The 22,971-nt window shown below is 41.3% G+C and overlaps 1 protein-coding gene across 1 annotated transcript in view; it reads left to right on the top strand.

The window, feature by feature from the left end:
- The first annotated feature begins 9,391 nt into the window (after positions 1 to 9,391).
- Positions 9,392 to 22,971, top strand: part of slc6a9 (solute carrier family 6 member 9) — a 64,196-nt gene continuing 50,616 nt past the window's right edge. The window contains exons 1-2 of the mRNA XM_083928375.1: positions 9,392 to 9,524; positions 11,130 to 11,390. Of these exons, the coding sequence (XP_083784501.1) occupies positions 11,361 to 11,390 (30 nt within the window). The 5' untranslated portion in view covers positions 9,392 to 9,524; positions 11,130 to 11,360. The remainder of the gene's footprint in view (positions 9,525 to 11,129; positions 11,391 to 22,971) is intronic.

Here is a 22,971-nt window from a genome sequence, read left to right as displayed (position 1 = left end):
TTAATACTTTGTTCTGTAATTTTAATCTCCAGTGTATGTCAGAGTTGTATTCCTATGACAGAGCGAAATTGGTTGCTGGACTCAATGGTTAAAGTAGGGTATGTCAACAGTAGTCGTGCATGCATGAGTGGCAGTAACCTCAGTCCCCTACACATGCACACACCGACCCCTTCCCACCATATCCTTATCCACGCATAGGAGGGCCTTTCTTTCATTCAGACAGTTTTCTGTTTGCTTTCCTTATGCCTTATCTGTAGGTAACACACAATTTTGCGTATGAAAGGACACGGAGGCAAGTATCAGCATTTGTTGCCAGACCATGAAATGACACTAGAATAAAAGACTCCACCACTAATTGACAGGTTTTAACATGTGCGTGTCTCATTTTAAAATATTGAGCTTCCTTCTTCTTGTGTCAGTTTTTTAAAGTTAAGCAGTTAAACTTTGTAATGGCCATATTGGTGGGATAAGACGAGAGGAGAATATGTAAAAATATGGCAAATTCGGATGTGCTCTAGAAAGATAAAATCGTCAGAGTTATCGTCTGATTCACATTGGAGGTAGTGATGGTCTGAGAGATAATTTCGGCTGATTTAGAGGTTGTAAGCTCAGCACCGCCATCGTCTCTTAACGTGCATCCTTATGGCCATATATCCACTGTGACTATCCTTTATTGTTTGGCTTGCTATCTTAGAGTTTTAAGGTTAGGGAAAGCAAATTTCTAAGGCGAAGTCAATATAGCCAAAGGTTGAGTAAAGCTGCACAAATAATGGATCAAGCTAGCGATGGGATCCCACCGGCTGGTGGTCTATAGATATGAATAGTGATGATATGGCAAAAAGTCACACACATAAAACATGGGAAATGCTCAGAGCAGTTTGCAAATCTGCTTTCCCGGTTTGTAATTTGAATGTGGACAATGTCCATCCACCCTTAGTTTTTGCCTCACTATGGAGAGGACACACATTCCTTGAAGGACTAGGCTGGCCTGGTCCAATACCTGTGGTGTCAAAGACGATTCATGGATGCTGAGGGCGCACTCACACTGTCCTTCCGCACCGGGCCAAAACCGTTTTTTCAGCTAAAGCCTAGTGCGTTTAAGCAGTGTGAGTGCACCCGCTCTGCGCATAACTGCGGACAACGGGCTGTCCACGGCCTGCCTGAGAGAGGTGGGCTTTTGTAGAGCCCGTTTGCACATGTATGAGCACGTGCGTGCGCACGTGTACGAGCACGAGGCCTACGGCGGTTCTGACGTCCTTTATGGGCGCCTGTTCGGACAGAAAATAGAACGACGGACCATGCGCGGACATTTAACAACAACATCAATGGCGGCGAAAGGTTCACGTTGGTGTGATGCGGAGGTGGAGTGTTTACTGCAGATTTGGTCGATGAAAATATTCAAAAACAGTCGACAAGACGCACAAAAACTCTGAGGTCTATGGAAAGATTTGTAAACAAAGCCACGCATCGCGATGACGTCAATCAATGCGTGTGACGTGTTACGGCGTGATGACGTATGGACAGCAAGAAGCATTTGCGCGAGGCCCAGGCAGTGTGAGTACAAACGGGCCTGGGGCGCGGGGGGAGAGGGAGGGGGGAAAGTACCCTAAAGCACGGGGCACGGTGCGGAAGGACAGTGTGAGTGCGCCCTGAAACATTATGTGAAGAAGTATACTTAATGGAGAATCTGTTGCATTCCCATTTCGGTAATATTTGTTATGGCTGGACTTTCCTATGGCTTGTATCAGACAGTTTTCACAGTTGACTTATTGTTATTTTTGTGAAGCATTAGTGGAAGTCCTAGATACTAGAAATGTGCGACAAGAGACAAAGAAAAATATGTGAGATAGGAAATATGCATTGAATGGGTTGAGGAAAAGTGAAACTGCATATGTCTGCAGTCAGGTGTAGTGTATCTTAGACCACGCATCTTCAAAGTTTAGTGATAGCAACGGTGCCTAGGGCTGCAACGATTATTTTAATTGTCGATTTATCTGTCAGTTGTTGTCTCGACTTATTGATGAGTTGTTTGGTCTATGTAATGTCAGAACACGGTGAAAGTGTTAATCAGGGTTTCCCAAAACCTAAGATGACGCCCTCAAATGTCTTGTCTTTCTTAAAAAAAAATCCATACCGATTAATCACTTACCAAAATAGTTGGAAATTATTTTAATAGTTGTCAACTAATGGATTATTCATTGCAGCTCTAATAATGATCCTGAAAGCTCTCTGTTGAATCACACTGTGAGGAGAAGAGGAGCCAGGAGAATGGTAAGAAAGAACAGGGTGGATCTATATGATGCGACCACCAGGGGGGCCCACAGCATAGTTAGGCTTGTTAGCTGGTATTTGTTCAGGAGTGCAGTGTCAACATCTCAAGTGTATTGCGATCAGACGATGAAGAATTGATTAATACAAACATGAGACCCTCCCTGCAGAGATGCCACATGTGACCCCTGGGTCACCCAATGGACAGAACTCTCAGTTCATAATGGGGCTCTTCGCCCGTCACCCAAATACTTAATTTATTAGTTTATAGACCTACTGTCAGGGGGGGGGGGGCTGCAGCCGATCCCAGCTGACACGCCAGTCTATCACAGGGCACATAGAGACAAACAGAGACAGACAACCATTCACACTCACATTCACATCTACAGGTTATTTAGAGTCCACTGCATGGATTTGGACTGTGGGGGGAAGCCGGAGAACTCAGAGAGAACCCACGCAGACACAAGGAGAACATGCAAACTCCACACAGAAGGATTCAAACCAGGATTCGACAGGTGCTCTGATTTGTTCAGATTTGAATTAGCCTGTCAACCTCAATGAAAGATATGATTCACCAGTTATTCTAATACATAATGGTCCGCTTCCATTCATAGATTGTTTATTGTCGTTATTTATTTGTTCATTATTTAAAGAGACAGAAATGGTGCATTTGAGGGTGAATGAGGCAGGTTTTTTTTAACATAAAAGCATAACATGCTAACGCTAGTTGCTAACGTGTCTGTGCTGTTGGGTGCACATTCAGTAGGATTGGGATTTTGTGGTTGTGGATTTTAAGTGTTTAAAGTCGTGGGATTGATGTTACTCAGAATAATAAAGAACAGTTGTTGTTGTAAAGTCTGTGTGGGATGATCATGTTCATTATTCAAAATCAACATGTGTTGCAATACGTATTGCATTTCGTAGGGCCTCTATTGTTATAGATATCATGTTGTGAGGTTGTAGGCATTACCTAGCCCTAGTAAATGCAATGTGTTAACCCATAGGCTGTCCTCTGATAATGATTTAGCTATTCATTAGCTTCTATCTTATAAAATATATGTATATATAATAATATGGTCTCTCAACTAGGGCTGCCACTAAGGACTATTTTTCTATTGACTATTTTATTGATCAGTCAATTAAAAAAAAAAAATTCCTCTTAAACAAGCCAATTGATTGTTTCATTGCTGTCCATTGTTCATTGTTTGTCATTTTTCAATGCAACAAAAGCAAAACATAAACACATTTTCACAGATTAAAATGCAAAAATGTAGGTTCAATCCGGCAACATGATAAAAAAAAGAAGCGAATATAACAAAATAGGGCTGATTATTTCATTTTGGTGAACCAAACCAAACTGTCTTTAAATGTAAAGTTTGTTATCAGTTACTAGATCCACAGCTCTTATTTACAAAGAAAGTATATGACTTTTAAAGGGGGTCCCTGTTCCTCCTGTTATTTACTTCTTCCTAAACAATTTGTCACCACTAGTGGGATTCACAACCTATTAAGCCTGTTAACCAGTACCGTTCACTTCACCTGTCTCTCCTCTCCTCCGCTCTGCGTGATGCCCACATGGAGCCACCGCGGCTTCTGTACAACCGCTGTTGATCCTAATGGACGTGCCCTGCTGCTCTGTAGCGGGTAGCTGAGGTCTAGCTCAGGTCCTTGCCCTTGCATTTCGCCACCTGTTAAAACACGAGAGCAGAGGATCTGAATGTGTGAAATCTCAACGCAGGCGCAGAGGCTTTCGAGATAAATATGCTGTTGTATATTTTTATTTGGTCGTCATGAATTTTCAAGTGATTGATATCCTGTCACTGTTTCACTTTCTCATCCTCAAGGTGGAGAGAGCGGATGACAGAGGGTTTAAGTTCAGTAGAGCAGAAAGCTTTGAATTGTAACTTCACGGCACTTTATAAAACTCTGAAGCTGCGACAGGAGTCATTTTGTGGTCAGTGCAGCTTTAAACAAATGGTATAAAGTAGTATCAGTGGTTTTGTCTGTTCATTATTTAGTTTCCATTAGCATAAGTAGTGCAGTGCATTAGTACATTAATTAGACATTTCTTATCCTAATTGATCCCAAGTATAAGACCTCTGAATGAATGAATAAATAGGCATTTTACTTTGAAACTGAGCTTATCAGCACCGGGTTACACATTCAAGCAGGTGACCAGCTCTTGACCTGCACAGGTCACTAACCAAGATAAACTCTTTAAGTGGCTCACAGATTTCCTCTGCAATAAACTTAAAACTCACTTTTCAAAAACAAACCTTAACATTATGATCACATAAAAGAAGAGGAGCCTAAAGCCCCCCCCCCCCCATACACACACACTGTCTATTATTCCCCAAATAAATAAATTATCTACACATTGCTAGCAATCGTCCTTATTCTATCTCAGATACAATAATATAATAGTAATAGTGTGGTGGTTATTTGTGATTGCGATTGATCTTTATGTGACTGGGGGTTGTTGTTGCTGGGCCAAAGTCTCCATTCCATTTAGAACAATAAAGAGAGGGCGACCCCTTCTTGTGTGTGGGTTTTAATAAGTTTTAACCAATGAAAAGTATTAAAAAGAGCATGTGACTAAATCTTGAAACACCATTGGATCCTCAAACTGTCTGAAAAATGACACCCAGCAGCAACGATATTCGAAATAAACATTTCTATCAATCAATTATCACCAGAACGATGCCAAAGGGTTTTCTTTACACTGTTTAGATTATCGCCGCGCTATTTAACAAAGTGATTTTCACTTATTTGGCAGGGGCTTTACAAAGCCAGAGATTTTTTTATTCTGGTAGATTCACTGCTAAAGATTATGAGTTGCAGCACTCTCCTCCCTTCGGCAGTCAGTGTCAATTAAATGCCACTATTAAAAAGAAAAAAAGAACCTGATTTGTGCACTTCATTTAAAAAAACCCATATCTCCTCATTCCCAATGCCTTATTGTAAGAGTTCCTATTTTCTTTCAGCAGTCCAAAGTGATGCACAGTCAGTCTGCTGGCTCTGTTTGCTGGGTTCTGAACAAAGGCCTGAGCGTAGTCGGTGCTGCTTTTGAGTGCCGTCACGATTTCTAAGTCACATTTACCTTTCTGTGCACAGTGTAAGGAGGGGGCCGTCTATCATGGCAAAACAGAGCTCATGGAGTCCCAATCATGTTGCAGCATATTGACATATTTATAATAGACACAGCTGCTTGACAAGCCCAACAATATGATGCATTATACATAGCAATAACGGATGCTATTTCGTCTTGAACCCATTGTGTTGTACACCATGTGAGACGGAGAGCCAAGGGAACTCACACTCCTACAGTGTAGACGCAGAGTAAAAATCAAGCTTGAGTGCAGGAAAATGCTGTTGCATCTGTATCTTAGATAAAGGAAAGTAATGAATAGAGTCCATCTTGAATGTCTACAATTTTTGCTTCAAAAATAATTTAGCAAAATCAAGTAATAACTAATCATTTAGCCGAGTGCCTCGTGACTTGAAGGGTTTTTTCGGCTCAAAATTTCATCCTGTCCCTAGAAAATGGGGCCTTAACTAAGAAGTACTCATGATGGTTAATGTGTAACTACGTGGCCTCCTCCCATGTCTTTTGACCAACAGCGGGCTGATATTCCCTAAGCTCACCTTAAAAGGCCCACACCAAAGCTTTTTTTGTTGCTTGTGACAGGGTTGACATATTAATTTATTTATTTTTTCAATGTAAAAGCATCTGAAAGGACCATTCTGGACTGGTGAAATAGACCTCAGTGACTTTTGCATCCTTAACAATATTAGTCACTAGTTCCTTTACCTCTGTATACATTTTCTGTCACATATTGGACTCATTTAACCTGAACAGTCAGTCCTGGAAACTTAAATGCAGCTTGCATAGTGGTGCTTTGAGCTCCGTCCACGCTAACAGCAATGCTCGCAATGACAATGTGAAAATGCTGATGTTTAGCAATTAAGTCAGTTATGTCCAAAACAGGAATGGCAAGCACTTCCAGGAAAGTGGCTTCACATGTCCACGACACTCTGGCTGCATGCTGAGTGCAGTTCTGCGGCTGTCTGCAGAGAGTACGTCCCAGCCTTCTAGCCGGGTGAACCTGGACCCAGTTGCCTGATGAACTGTAAACAAGGGTCACTATCTGACGGAATAAAAAGTCCAATTTTGCATCCCGTGTCAGGAAACCAACTTCGGGTGACCTCACTGCTGAGCTGGTTCCCTTTTCTGATGAAATCGGTGTTTCCCTTTTTTAATTTAATTTCTTCCAACATCAGAACTTTCATCATCTTTTCATCAATGTGCATCCGCCATGGAGATGATATGAATCACATGGTGGATACTGTTCATTCTTACTTCATTTATATTGCAAAATAGGGCATTCGGCCTTGGTGGAGGAGAAATACCTTATTTTCTAATTCATGTCGTAGCCCACCCTCTACATAATTTTCCCAATACCATAAAACAATAGCCTGCTGTCCGTAGATTTTTTTTTAGGTATGGTGTACTCTGGTCCGGTTGGGACGTTATCTTCCTAGGGGCTGAAATATAAAGAGTGATAAGGTCCCCACAAATGATGCCAATATGCCCTTAACAGGGAATAAAATATGGTAACTTTATATCCTGATCCTTTCCAGTACGTACTACGTTTCTATGACAACCGTTGCTAAGGAAACCTAGCAACAACTCGAAACAATGAACATTTCTTCCTCTTTTTGCATATTTTCATATATTCCCTATAATGGCAATCTATAGGGAAGTGAAGTACAATCAATAAAATGTTAGTTGCACTCCTATCAGATTTTAATATATTTATCTTACACATAAAAATAAACCTCTTAAGCAATGGATTTTATTCCTCAAATTTTCCTCCTTTTTTTGGAGCTTAATTAATTTTATTAATTTATTGTAGTTTTATTTTCCAAGCTGCAAAAGTCAAAGATAAATCTTTAAAAAACGACTTAAAACAATTGATCGTTTATCAAAATAGTTGGCTGTTAATTTAATAATCGACAACTAATCAATTTACCGAGTGCAGCTCTAGAGCATATTCAGTATTTACAGCTGATACAGTGACGGATTAAATATTACATGTGCCCTAACATCCCGATATTCTCTTTTATGGCGTTTTATATTTGTGGCACATTAGTGAAGGAGCAGTGTGAGATGTGGGGAGCACAAAAAAAATACAGTTGGCGAACACATACATTTTATTTTGAACAAGAACATTTTTATTTGAACAAGCAAAAATATATTCTGTATTAAAAAGTGGTATTTGCATGTTTGCTCTTTAACTAACTTTAACTTTAACTAATACCCAAAACTCTTGCTCGCTGCGCTGCAGACTTTGCCTTTCAATCGCTCAGCTTGGCACAGCGTTACGAATGTGCCACAATTCCAACCAACCACAGACTGTGAAACTGAGTTGGGGGGCTTATTATTGCAAGTGAAAATGAATAAGAGCAAACATGCAAATACATTTACTGAGCACAGAATATATTTTTGCTTGCTCGCGGATAATTTATTTTCAAAATAAAATGTATGTGCTCGCAAAATGTATTTTTCTGTTCTCAAAATTTCACATTACTCCTTCACAAATGTGGCACAAATATTGTTTGACGCCATACTCTTTAGGAGAATAGAAAAGCTGACATCACTTTTACAAAAATGCACTATTTATGTCAACTTATCATAAATTGGAACTTTATGTCAGTGACAATAATAAAGATCAGTTATTGGAAGCTACACTGGAGATCAAAATTAGAGAACAAAGCATTAATACTTGATTTATTCTGAAATACTGTTATTTCTTTGTTGTTCAGAACTTGATAGAATATCAGCTGTGGCTGTACCACTGCTGTACTAGCATGTTTTTGTTTTTAAATAACCAAGACCCTTCAACAAAAACCTTTATTTTGGGTAAAAAGCAGTGATCTTAATTAGAGAACAGTAACCGTTGTGTCAGAACTGAAGATTTCAACAATGTTTTCTTCTATAGGATTGAAACATGAACAGGAAGTGGCATCAAGGCCACAGCTTTGAACGACTTCAGCACATCTGCGCCCACAGAACATCACTAGTTTCTCACACTGCTCTGGTTTGATCTCGGTCCGTTCTTCTTCAGTCTCTTCCACAGTTCAGTAACTGTAGTGGGTTTCTTCTTCTTCTTCTTCTTTAGTTTAAACTTTTACAGAGACAGCTCTTAATGAACTCTCTCTGAATGTGTCTGTATGTGTGTACATGTTTAGGTGCTTGTACTATGTATGTATATACTTGTACTGTGTATTCATGGTGCATTTGAATGTATATGCATACTATATGGGCCTGTGGGGATTTGATGTGTGTGAGTGGGTGTGTATGCACACGATATGAATGATTTCATGATATCAGTTTTTTTTATGGGAATAATCAACTGCTTGTTTTTTTATTTTATTTCCTATGTTGTATTTTTTGTGATTTCTATTGGAACTGTTATTTGTCTTTTTAGGGACCCCAGGAAGAATAGTCACCACGGTGACAACTAATGTGGATCCAATAAACAATAAACTCCTGCTGCAAAAAACATCCCCCAAACCAGGACTTAGCATTGCTAATGTTCAACTAATTTGGGTCTGATGGGAAACATTATGTTCAGCGTCGAGCTGGGGAACGACTGAACCCAAAGTGTGTAAAGAAGTCAGTTCAATTTGGCGGAGGAAGTGTCAGAGTTCAGATCTAAACCCCAAAGAGAATCTCTGGAAAATCCTTGGCAACAAAGTAATGTAAAAGAAACCCACTATAGTTACTGAACTGTGGAAGAGACTGAGTCAGAACAGACCAAGATCAAACCAGAGCAGTGTGTAATTTTGCACACTTTTTTTTCACAAAATAAAAGTTTTTGTTGCAGTTGAAGAACAAAAAGAAACAAGTTTTTCAGAATAAATCAAGTATTTATAATTAGTTCTCTAATTTCGATCTCCAGTGTAATTGTTTTCCCGGGAACGTCTTTCATAAGAGCTTACAGACACGTCAGGTCTCAGAGTGAGATCCATGTTACCTCATGCTGCCACTCCTCCTGGGATGGCCCAATAGGCTGGCTCAACTCTTGTGTACATACGTGAGTCAACCAGTGGGATGAGATGCTGTGACACCAGTTACTCTCTCACTGCTGAGCTGCTTCCCTTTTCTGATGAAGGTGGTGATTTCTTGATCTCTCTGATCACTGTATACTGTATATAATATACATATTTCTTCAAACATCAAAACGTGGATGGTAAGGTATCATTTTTACACCAGTTCTGTTTCTTGAATCCTTTCATCAATGTGCAGCGTGGTGTGTGTGATGTATGACATGTGTGTGATGTATGACGGACGTCCACTTTTGAGCCCCCTGCGGGCTCCTGTACATGAGTGTGTGCATGTGTGTGTATTGTATGTTGTATGTTTGTAACTGAATGTTTTTTTTCTGAATGGTATTTTCTGGCATTTGTTATATTATTGAAGAATCAATAGAATAATCTGCAAATTAATCAGTAATGACCATTTTAAACAGCACTTCATCCAGGTGAAGTTTTCAGGGCCAGTCTTCGCTGTTTATTCCTCATTTGATGTCACTACAGAAATGTAATATCTTAAAAACAAATTATCCATGATCCAAATCCATGATTTTGATGATCCAACGTATGACGAGACAAGGCAAGTTTACTTGTATGGCACGCTGCACATAAAACATTAAAAGGATAAAAACAGTCATTAAGGAGAACAGACGATTAAAACAAGCTAAAATTAGATTTGATACCGATACCAGTATTGGAAATGCCTCAGATACTGCCTGAAAAGCTGGCATAGATATCACAGAGTATGTATGTCTGCATAGATCGGATACAATTTAATTTAGCGCTGAAAGAAATCAACTTTAGAGTTATTTTTTAAACGTGTGTTATCACTTATGACCGACTGAGTTATGCCTCAAACTAGAAGTTCTAAAGTATTTTTTCTCTGTGCATCTGTAAATGTTTTACAGCGGGTTTAACCTGAACCAGGCCATACAACAATGAAATCAATCACATCACATCCATAATATCAAATAATAATAATAACAATAATATGTATTTTTAACGCACCGGTATCAGATCTTTACTCTGAATCTGTATCGGGAAGGAGAAAATGGTATCGAAACGTTTCTCAAAATAGAATGAGACAGGTATAAATGGGACAGTGCAGTGTAACAAATGAATAATTGTTTGATTTATCCAAAGGTTGCGTCAAAGAACTGAGAGTTGCAACAGACCTGCGGTTTTCTGGGAGTTTGTTCCAGATATATGCTGCATAAAAACCAGATGCTGCTTGATGTAAAATATTTACTGGGATGGGACAAAAGCTACCAATTAACTATGCAATTTGAAGTCATTCGCCAACATGAACTTTTCAGATATATTTGGTCCAATCCGAACCAATTTCTGCCCCTTTCTTCTATATCCAGGCTGCTTTTGAAGCGTTCTTTCCAGTGGGCAGTCTAAACGTTACCCTAACAGTTAATCTCTTCACACAAAAGGGCACTTTGTTATGGCAGCTGCTTTGCTACAAAATGCAAATCTGTTACTACACGTTCTTCTAAGTTCTCTCCCTGCATCCTTTCTGACAGAAGTTGAACTTACATCTCTTAGTGACCTCTAAGTTCACTCTCACACACACTGTTTGATTTTGTGGTTTAAAAAAAATATATTTTTACCTCAAAGCAGGTCATGGACAAAGGCTGAGGAATTGTTTTGAACGTGGTACAAGTAACTAAAAACTGTTGCCTTGCCCCCCCCCCCCCCCTTCCCCACTCCTCCCCTCCCTCCACCCCCTCTCTGTCTGTCACATGTTCCTTTCACAGCATAGAAAAGTTTCTGGATTAGGGCAGAATTAACACAAAGCAGCGACGCCACTCCAGCTACACTCGCAAAACGCAGAAGAGGCACGAGGGGAAACCGAGACGCCCGAGTGGACGCCACCTCCAGAGAACCTCCATCTGTGATAGCAAGAGACGAACGAGTCCACCCCAGACAGAGAGAAAGCGAGAGAGAGGTAGAGAGGCGGGGGATCTTTGCCGACAAGATCCTGAAGGATGGAAGAGAAGCAGTTTGCCGGGATCCTGGTGAGTTTACCTTTTGTTTCCGTAAACACATATACACACGTGCGCGCACTTTTAAAGGCACTAATAAACACACAGAGGTGTCATACATGGATGCAGCCACATCTCATGAGTTCACTAGTGGGATGCAGCTGCTGGACCACCAGTTGAGTTGCTCCCTGCCTCCCCTTTTCCCCAATTTAAGCACAAGACGCCGGTTTCACTGTACTATGTGGTCACTCACACGCCTCCAACACGCTTTTATTTTCTTTGTATGTTTTCTTCTTAAAATGTTCTGATTTATTATAGTTTTTGAACACTTTAAAACATCTTCAATGTGCACCAGACTGCCCAACACTTTAATCTTGTTTCTCTTTGATACAACTAAGATAGACGTTTCCCCCTGAATGATAAACCTGCCTTTTCCTTCTGAGTGATCGTTGTGTTTGGTGTTTGAGTGCGGAGCTGTCATCGCCTGCTGTTCACCACGGTGTTAAGCACTCACCATCAACTACGCCGTCCCAAAAAGTCCCCTAATTTGTCTTAACTTGCGCCCGTGGAAACGTCCCTCTCATCCCCTCAACTCTGCTTTTTACAGCGCTCCATTTATCTTTTCTTTGCATCTTGGGCAAACAATGAGCATGTTTTCAGTGCTGATATTGTGCTGATAAAGAGATGAGGCCATAGGGTAAATGTGTCAATGTCGAGCCTGCGCTGTTGGTGAAGGTCACCTCTCTCTCTCTCTCTCTCTCTCTCTCTCTCTCTCTCCCCCCTCTCTTCTGTCCATCAGTGATAAACACAAACTCAGACTCTTTCTGACATTCTCGCTCATTTGAAGCCTCACTTCCCTGCCCGATGGCACCCCCCCCGCCGTGTCCTTTCTGAGATGCATATCCATGTCAAAATGCATACGCACCGCCTGAACTTAAGCGGGAGGCATTATCAGTCTTCTCTCTCCTCTTGCTCTGTCACAACATTTCAAAGTGGCTGGAACTCAGAACCTTTTTTTTTTTTTGTGCAGGTTGTCTGCGTTTTTAGCTCAGTGACGGATTGCCAATCAATCTTTTGCAAAGTTAGACACTGCTGGAGAGTTTCAGAAATGTTCTTCGAGTTTAGATGTGGCTATGTGATGATAAACACAAGAGAGTTAAAATTTTTTCTCCATGGAAAAGGTTTTCTTGTGCATATATACCTGTTTTTTGTGGTCATTCGTTCTGTACCTTTGACAGCCTCTCACACTCTTGACTGCCATGACTTCTCATAACCAGTAGAGGCATATATGGGTCAACAATGAGTGAATGCATCAACTAAAAATATATATATTAGTATTACTATATGATTTAATAAGATGTTTTGCATATGACAGCACCTACTCAAACACAAAGTATACATTTTGTGGGCAGTCTATCGTTACATATCACCAAAATAAAAGCTCAATCTTTTAGTTAAAAGTTAAATATGGACCATCAGTCCCTTTCGCAGTGGATATTATTGACTCAAATGTTTGAAAGCTTCTTAAAAAAGATGTGAAGTAGGGATGCTCGATATTGGCTTTTCTGCCAATATCCGATATTCCGATATTGTCCAACCCTTAATTTCCGATACCGATATCACCCGATACCGATATATGCAGCCTTTTTACACCAAAATTCATCACATATCACCTATTATGGAATTAACACATTATGCCTAATTCTATTGTGATGCCCCACTGGATGCATACATAAATGCAACACGGCTTTTCAAATGTTAACACAGTCTGTACAAAATAAGTTATTGAAAAAAGTGCCATTCATTTATTTGTTTGTGTTTTTAGAGAGAATATTTTGCCTCAAACAACACTACAGACAACATCACAACAAGGAAGATGCATCTCTTCAGTCCAGAGTAGTAAACAAACTTAGTTTTCTTTTTCCAGACTGAGTAACTGGCTGTAACTTGGCAAATAATACAATCAATAAATCAGCAGTTAAGCTCAACATGCTAACCTGTATTGGATCTAACGGATACAGCACCAGAAATTAGCTTTTCGACGTGACTGTAAACAATGCTGCACAATTCAGGTCAGCACTGGTCTGAGAAATACTTGCGCCTGGGCGTTATACAGACATAACGTGGCTCGAGGAACTCCACACGTTTGGTGAATCCGGCATCTTGAACGATAGAAAAAGGTTTTTTCTCGGTGTCGGCTGTTGCTTCTTTTCATCACTTTGCTGCACAGATGTAGCGTTTAACTCCGCATGATTCTTCTTGAGGTGGATGATCAAATTTGATGTATTAAAGGAAGACGCATTGTTTCCTCCTCTCATAACTAACGCCTTGCAGTCATTGCAAAGCGCACATTTACTGTTAGGAGGTGACACTTGGAAATACTTCCAAACCACGGACATCTCATGCACCGGGAGAGCTGAAGCTTGTTAGCCACGGTTAGCAACCTACGAGTCTAGCGTGTTGTTGTTGTTATACGTCATCAAGCACGCGCCGGTAAACGGCCCGTGTTGCATTCAGGTACACTCGGAAATGCTGAAGCCTACAGAACTAACATCGGTTGTAAAAACCCGATACCGATAATTCCCGATATTACATTTTTAACTCAATATCGGCCGATAATATCGGTGGGCCGATATTATCGGACATCCCTAATGTGAAGCGTTCCTTTTCACACTTATAGTGAGCTTTATTCTTTAATTTATTATGGTCATTGGCCATTTTGTCTGTGTTGGTGTGTATTTTATTTGAATCTTGTGCCTTGCTGCTTTTAAGATAGGGCCAAAATATATTGGGTTGTAGAAATACAATGAAAAATAAACTTTCTTTTTCTTATTACTGAGATGCAAATGACCACATCAGTGCCATCTTTTTGGCCAGATCCTCCTCTCATCGCTAATATAGATTATAGTTTATTTTATTTGGATCAAGGACTCACAGCAGGAGGTGAAGACCTTTGTTGAAACGTCAAAATCTGGGAGTTTGGTTCCCTGGCCAAGACTTAAGCCTTTTCTCAATCTCGGAGCCAGTTCATAATTTGGTCATAAACAAGAAGTCTTTTGCCGTTCTTTGAATTAGTCTGACTATTTCGACGTCGGCTCTTGCCCTGGACATTTTCGTGGCTGTTTTTGAGTAAATCGTCCTTCTTCTTCACCCTCGGATGTCTGTTTTCTTTCGCGCCAGCCTCATGATAGAAATGTAATCAACATGCCAGCTCACTCGCTGTGAATTCTCCACACAGTGACCTGCTCTATTCACGCACAGGCTCAGTCGGACATTACACAGACTTTGTACCACGGAGCTGGCAGGTCACTAATCACCATTTGATGTCAAGTCCAGCTGATCCGGTCATTTGTGTTCTCACATACAACTGCTCCGGGTAATGTCTAGATCAGGCCCAGGGTTGCAGAGCGTGTGTAAAAGGAGCTTCAGTGACTCATTGTTTAAGGTCAATTCACTTTATTTGGCTGGAAATAAAAAACGCAAAAGACGTTTGAAGTTGACACGGAAGAAGGCGTGTGACTTCACCTTGTTTACATATTGAAAAAGAACATTTTAAAATTAACTATCTTTTTTCTCCCTGAGCCCAGATCGAGCTTTCATCAAATTTATCAGTCACTTATTTTTCCACAAAAAGTAGTTCAGAGGTTAGAGTGTAACAGACACACAGGTCTTATCTATAAAGGTAAACATGCTGAAGAGCTTGTACAAGACTGCAGTGCAACTCTCCTCTCGTGATTGGTCACTTCTCATGGCTGGGGCCGTTGTCCTCAGCAGCACCAGACAGTGATGTCAGGGGTGGCTTAGAGACATCAACAAAGAATGAAAGGGTGTGTGTGTTTTTAGAGAGAGAATTACAGACAGAATCTTAGTCCTCGCTCTCCCATCGTCAACTTTTTACTCCGTTCCTCGTGCTCTTTTGAGCACCTGTAGCGTTTTCTCAACATAGCGCAACTTTTCCTTTGTAAGTCCCTGCCCTTTCTTCGCAGTCGGGTTCAATTTATTTATGCAGGACCCCAGATGGTTGGTGGATGGACCCGTCACCGTAAATCTCGTGACACACAAGGCACTCGCTTCCTGCTACCGCTTGGCTTGGCTGGTAGCCTTCTGCCGGGTTTCTTTCTGTCCAAACTTAATTCCCCTGCTTGTTCACCGCGTTCAAAGGGAGCCCCCTTCTCCTCAATCTTCTTGCGTTGTCTTTGACTGTCCTGGAAGCCACCACTTCCACTGACGGATGAGCAGATGGTGCCCTGGCACTGGCTTTTACTGGACGGATAGCTGTCCCGTTTGTTTTCTTCTCCTTAGTTACTTACATATTTGACTATACTGTTTAGATGTGTGTAGGGGTGTGACAGGAGGAGGGGAAGGAGTTGGACTGAAGTTTTTGCTTATTTATCTACTGAGCACTGCTTTCATATGTCTGGCTGTGCAGAACACCGCTGCACCCTCCATCAGCATTAGGGTCGAATGCAGGGAGGGGTCACTAAGATGATGGGATGCTGATTAATAATTCTCAGAATCAGACTCAAGCTGCTGTCAGCAGTTAAATTAATCTTAAACCCCGATATAACTATATTGCAGGGTATGTCAATTATTTCATAATTGCACAATTCAATTCCACTTCTGCTTTTCAGTGCAGGTTCCTGGCACTGTTATGAGTGCTAGGAAAAAATGAATCAAAAATATATTAATAGGAAAAACACATGGTGATGCAATAGGACGTTAGGGTGTTTTACTAGAAAAGATGTGTCAGTCTACAGAAAAACTCTTAAAGAAGAACAGTGCTGCAATTACCAGTAAGCTGAGGTGGGAATACAGTAAATGAACCTGTCGCTGATGTGCTTTGTTTTAGCAAATACTGATCCATTTAAATCTACTCAGATTGGCCTTGATACTGAACCTCAGGATCAGCTAGGGACACCTCAGCCATAAAACCATGATGAGGTCTTGAGGATGTTGTGATTCTTTTTCTTAGGACTGCTTGTTAATCCCTATTTTTTTGAATGTTTGAATACACAGTTATCTAATGAGAGGTAGGTTGTTAAAGGTGCAACAATGCAGTTTGTCAATACACAAGGTTTAGATTACGCGTGTGTGTGTGTGTGTGTGTGTGTGTGTGTGTGTGTGTGTGTGTGTGTGTGTGTGTGTGTGTGTGTGTGTGTGTGTGTCATTTCCCAGGGGTTGTGGGGCTAATGTGTGCTGTAGGCTGTGAAGTGGAAATTAAATAGAAAGAAATAGTAGAACCCACAGCCTCAACCCCCCCCCCCCCCCAGGTCAGGACACACAGACTCTCTTTCTCTCTCTCTCTCACAAACACACACACAAACACACATATAGAAAACAAATACACAAACACACTAACTGCGTTTCTGCAAGTAATAAGTATTCACAAATCAAGACTGACTTCTTTTCTAAAGCTGCGACAAGACTGTGGAGCCCAAACTGTGGCCCAGGGGCCAGTTTTGGACTCATTAGGGATGAGTTGAGTCTTCTTTCCCCCTTTTATCGTGGTTTGTTTGTAGTCATGTTTCATGTGCAGGTCTGTGAATGTTGTCAAACATATTTGATTGCTTGTGACCTCTGGAGTTGTGTATTGTCCGTGAAGTGTCAGCCATGTGCTTCACGTAACACGAGTGCACTTATTACAGGTGAAAGTAGACAGTTTATCTCCCTCGCCCTCGCTCCGTCCTTATGTAAGAAACATATTGAGTTGCCAGTCAGCCAGTTTAGTTAACAGCAGTGCTCAGCAACCGTGTTGACTGCCTCTGGGGTGAGGGGCCAACAAACAGATGTGAACCAAGAGAGAGAGAGAGAGAGGTGGGGGAGAGAAGAGTAAGACATGCTTTCTGTTTCTGATTTCACCCCCCTGACTGTCCGAGCTGAACGAGAAGAAGAGATTTGACAAGCGGGTCGTACGAGGTTCAGCAAAGGCAGCGCCCAACGTCAGCTTAATGTCGGCCACTGTGGCGAACGTACAATTGAGGGACAAGGGCCACAAATGCCAAACACGTCCACTGCTGGGCACTCTTTAAAAGGTAACCCACCACCAACCAACCCCCCGTGTACACACACACACACACACACACACACAGCAAAGGGTCTCCATTGTGTTTCGGACCTTTAGATTTCATTTGGAAAAACCACTCAGGCTGAAAATTTCGTTTTTCTGATTTTCTTCCTCTCACTTCTGCTTCTGGTTTAATGGGCCGCCCTCCAACCGACTCCACGGAAAATACAAGCAAGTCCCGTCCTCTGAAGTCTGAAATTATGGACAGTGCTCTGACATTGTGTCCGCACAACGGGCTCTTAAATTTCCCCCCAGTTTCTTTTAGTATTATCATCATTTTCAACGGTTTCCAATTGAACTCTTTTCAAAGGCCTTTTCAGAACCATATTTAGGTAATTTGTTGCGCTTGAACCCAACCTGCTCCCCGGCTCTGTGTGTGTATGTGAGTCCTGAATGGCAGCTATAAGCCTGGGATGAGGGGGGTTCTGCTTTTCTCAGGGCCGGACAGCCCTCTCCTGCTTGGTTACACACCTCCTCTGTGTTATTTATCACTTTTCCTCCTCTCTCTCTCTCTCTTTCTCTCTTGTTTCTTCTCCTTTTTAGCTCCTTTCAGACTTGGAATCTGTAACATTGCTGGGTTCATCTGGGGGGAAAAAAGTGGGTTTTGAAACATGATAGAAAAGTTCCGAGTTGACCGTGGTCAAATATGACTGGGCCATTACGGATCCAGGTGCAGAGCTGCTGGAGATTACTTGGAAAACAATGTTATGAAGGAAGAAGAGCAATGACACGGGCTGCCTCAGTGACAAAATATTCAACTTTCTGATGTCAACTGCTTCTGCACAGCTACAGCACTGGGGGCTCTCCCTAACTACAGTAATTTTTAATAATAATCCAGATACATTTTCTCATTAATTTGTTCATTGTTACTAGACAGTCGCTGTCTTACTCTTAAGAAAGGACAACAGTCATTACAATTAGGTTTCAGCAATTCCTCATTCCTGTTCAGCTCACATTCTGCTGATTTTTAGGTTTTCATCCTAAAGGCACCTTAATATCAGTTGAAAACATGAGTGGCTGATTTCTTGCTGTGTCCCTACACTTCAAGGGAAAAAAAGTTGCATTAAGTTGCACTGATTTGTGTTTATTTTGTTGCCACATGGGGGCAGCGGTATGAGCTGTAAACACAGCATTGGCATAGTGGGAGTCCTGGCAAACTGCTTCCCATTTCTGCATCCACTAGACACGACTGTACGTCTTCACCTTTATCTGGCTCCTGAGCTTCTAAATGCTGCACAGCGTTCACCAGCTAGTCTAAGGAAAACCAAAACAATGAAGTTGTGGAGGTTAAGACAAAAACAGAAAGCTAAAAGATGCTAAAATAGATCTGGATAGAAGTTCTGAGTTGGATGATAATTTGATCAAAAAATATGAAGTGCAGCTTTAATATTACGCTCGCCAAGATGAACTCTTCTTTAACTCTCAATCTGCTCAGTTACAGTATTTGATTGTTTTTTTCAGTTTGAAATGATTATTTTACTTGTGCATAATTAAAAATCAAGCCTTAATTGGAGATTTATCGCACCGCTGGTGGCACATATATATAGAGTCATACTAGCAACGACTGATTACGAGTAAATTTCTCCATCAGCTGATTAATCACTCGTTAAAATGCTAAAAAATGTGCATCACAATTTCCCAATGACCGTCTTTACCTATTTAAATCGCATGGTTACTGAGTTGATAAGAACGTTCAGAAAGAAGAACAAAAAAAAGTTCACTTCATGGTCCATTAAGCTGCTGCTGCTCTGGATCATATCACAAGATGGAGTTTCTTTTAAATTGTCATGGAAATATAGATGTCCAAATGTCCTTTTTCCCCGAGTACTTAAAGGACTTTCAAAGAGGAGTTTCAAAGAAGCTGCTGTTTCCAGCATCAAGGATGCTATTTCAGAAAGACGTTTAAGGCAGTGATATAGACAAAACCCTTAACCTTCTCTCCCATAGTTTTATGGAGAGATGTAGTTTCTTAGTGAATGAAAAAAGATCTTTTTTCTTCAGTCTCATTCAAACTTACAGACAGACAGAATATCTTATTTTGAAGGGATGTATTTGGCCTACGATGTCTTTGCGTGCACCTTAGAGAGGATCTGCTGATGAACACGAAGCATTGCCATCTTGGACACTATATTGTTGCTTTAATGAACGTATAATTTCAAGTCCCTTTCTGTCTCTGCTCTCCGCTCTTCCCCTCCTGTTACATTTCAAGCGCAACAGTGACTTCTGCCACGTGAGGCCAACTTCAGTCACATGTTCCTCACTTTCATCCCCAGCAATGGTCCCATATGTTTGTCAAAATGTGTATGTTGTGTGCTTTTTCCGGCCCGATTTGTTCCCATGCCTTTTCTCCAATGAGCCCCACTCTCCCCGGGGGTCGGAGCCGAAGCCTCACGCTATTTATACAGACCGAACAGCTGGGGCCCTCCCAGCCAAAGCGAAATTATCATGGAAAACTTCAGGTTAAACCAAGCGTTGGAAATGTCTCTATGTTCCCTCTTAGTTAGTCTCTCTCGCCTCCCTCTCTGTCATTTGTCTTTGTCCCCTGGGTGTCCAGAGTGGCCAGGTCAGGTTGTGTTCAGCTCAGGTCAGCTAGACCGCCAGACAAACATCACTTACTTATTTCAATCTTGTCCGCCATCCCGTTTTCAATCGCTTTGTTATCTCTCTTTTTATTCATTCTGCAACTGATGTTTTCGCCCCATTTTTCCTCTCGCACACACTGTCTTTCCATCGCTTCCAATTAAAGAGCTGTCTGCTTTGGACTGAACGAGAAAGGTTGATTTTCCCTCCAACAGCGCCTCAACACATTTTGTCCTTTTGTTGCATTGGACAAAGCCGACCTGCTGTTGCAAAACTGAGCTTTTTGTGTTTTTCTCTTTTCTTCTGCTCTGTGGCTCCCGTGGTGCTTGTCCCATTGTGAATCTCCGAAGTTCTCTCCTCACTGCCCGTCCCTTCACTCGTTTCATCGTGTCGTCGCTTCACTTCTCTTATCGTGTCTTCTCTCGACTGTTCTGCCCCTCCGCTCTCAGCTTTTCCTCACGTGAACGGCTCAGGAGGGGAGAGAACGTCAGGCCTATCGATGCCTCCTTCAGTTCAAGGCCCCCCTTCACAGTCAGACGTCCCATCACAGGCATGCTGAGCTAACGAGAGGTGAAGAGATATTAACCTAATTGCTGTAAGGGACAGATATATAGATCGAGGAGGATGTAATAAGCCCAGACATGGCTGTTGGCTCCCTCTGACATTACCCTTTCAGTGTAAAAGCAGGTTGATCCATGGATATTAAAGGATAAGAAGTCATGCTGTTAGGCAGGCGGAATCCTATATCATTTTTATAATTTTACATTAGAATTTACAAGCAAGTTCAAGCCCAAATCAACAAGAGCACACAATTATAACAAGCTCCAACAACAAGTTTGTGTTTGTTATACGGATGGCCTGAGAGAACGTGGATCATTTATAAGAAGCTTCTTTTTTAGTTATGACCGACAGCTCAATAGTCTGTCAGTTGGTCAGTCCACAACCTTTTTTCCCGACCTTTGGCCGTCATAAGTTTATCTACTATATGTTATATTATCCATAGTTAATCTCCTGGGAAAACCCGGTCTTGAAAACTGTCCTGATCTTTCCATCTTGTTCTGATTCATGTAAACAGCAAAAAATAATCTTCTGTCAGATGGAGATTTTTTTTCCAGTTTGCAAGTTTGTTCGTGATGGAATATGAGGAAAAAACACAGATGGCCCCTGTCCCACTAATAGCTATGGGCATCACCTTTGGACTGTGGGAGGAAACACACAAAATAAACATGGACGTGTCCCAACTGAAACAACATTGTGTAAAATCGCACAGTTTTGTAACTCCTCAGTGAATATTAATAGTGTTTAGTTGGCCTTTTGCGTCACAAAACATTCTCATAAAAGAAAGGCCTGGGAGGGATACATCTTTCATGAGAATTCAGTGATATTTGAGTTTACTTATCCGCACAGATAAGAGTGCTTTGAAAAAAGGAGAGAGGAGATGAAGAGGAAATAATTCAAACGAAAGGGGATTATTTTCTTCTCTTTCTGATGTCTTGATGCCTGAATTGTGCAGCTTTCTGTCACCTTTTTCTTACTTTCCTCTGTCATCCTAATTTCTTCACACCCTCACAGCTCCACCATACACATTACAAACTTTCCAGAGGAACCCATAATGTAACCCAGGAAGATAATATTTCTACAGATAATTGCTTTCCCTTCATTTCTTCCTATTCCATTTGAATTATCAGAAGAGTTACTTTTTTTCTGATCACTTCCCTAAAGCTGTTGCAGAGCTGTGTTAAGTTACGGCCACTGCAAACGGAACATTCCCTGTTTCCCTGCTTCGACTTTCCGCCTGCAAATCAGCTACAGGAAAAGCAATGTGTTTGTTATTGAGTTCACAGAACGTGTGTTATGCGGTACTCCTGTTAAAGCTGACACAGCAAGGTATGGACATGTTCTCTATTTGGTCAGTGAATCTGTTTTATGTAATGCCAATGCTCGCTGCCAGCACAACTTGAGTGAAAAACATTGATATCGGTTTGGCAAACACGGTACAATCAGATAACAGTGTGTTATCTGATTGTTAACATTGCAGATAACAGTGTGTTATCTGATTGTACCGTGTCAGCCTTTAACTACAGCCATATACAGACTTCATAGTATACTGACCATATACTGACTTCATAGCCTAACCCCCGTTCCTCTGGACTTCCATCGATCCACCAATGTGCAATAACCCATACTGTATATAGGTATCCTATTTATTCTTTTAATATATATGTACTGCATATAGCGCCACAGAACTTCTTTTGCACTATTAATTCAATTTTAGATGTTTTTTTTTTTTATACCTATATACATGTCTGCACTGAGTAGGAGCTGCTCTATATCTCATTGTACTGTGTATAGTGACAATAAAAGGCATTCTGATTCTGAATCGGATAAAAAAAAACAGCCTCTGGCAACAAGGCTCAGTTGCCATGCTGCAAGTACATTTTCATTACCTGCTTGATCTACATCCACACTACTATTTATATCACTACGACGGGAAAGTTTCGCTCCATTTATGTCCTGCGTCCACATTATCCAGAGCCCTTAAAGCGCAGATGTTTGGAAACGCTACTGAGCCGGTTTCAGTTTGAAAACGGCGCAGACACCCACGTCAGTCTGTCTTTATCAGTTAGGAGGGCCAACGTACCTTTTTATGATTTCATCCCTCTTGTGTGGGTGCTCCTTTCCCTGTGCCATGGATTCATCTGGCACTGGATGACCATGCTCCTGGTACTGCTCCAATAAATCGCTGTATTTGCTTTGGAACTACTCCCGGTCTGTGTTTTCCACCGCCGTCACCGCCCTAAACCTTTTTCACTTTCAGTCACAATCAATCCATGCAAACAAATCTTTGGTCTCTGTATTTTAGCCAATACTTTCATTTTTTAACGGCAGAGTAACGTAAGACAATGCCCTCCCTCTTTACATCAGCATGTGCATGCCTGGTGTACGCGACTCATCACGTGATACGCGTTT

The sequence above is a fragment of the Echiichthys vipera genome (assembly GCF_963691815.1).
Source record: "Echiichthys vipera genome assembly, chromosome: 15".
In the NCBI taxonomy this organism is placed as follows: Eukaryota; Metazoa; Chordata; class Actinopteri; order Perciformes; family Trachinidae; genus Echiichthys; species Echiichthys vipera.
The sequence above is the reverse complement of the archived record's forward strand: the minus strand, read 5'-3'. Positions and strand labels throughout refer to the sequence as shown.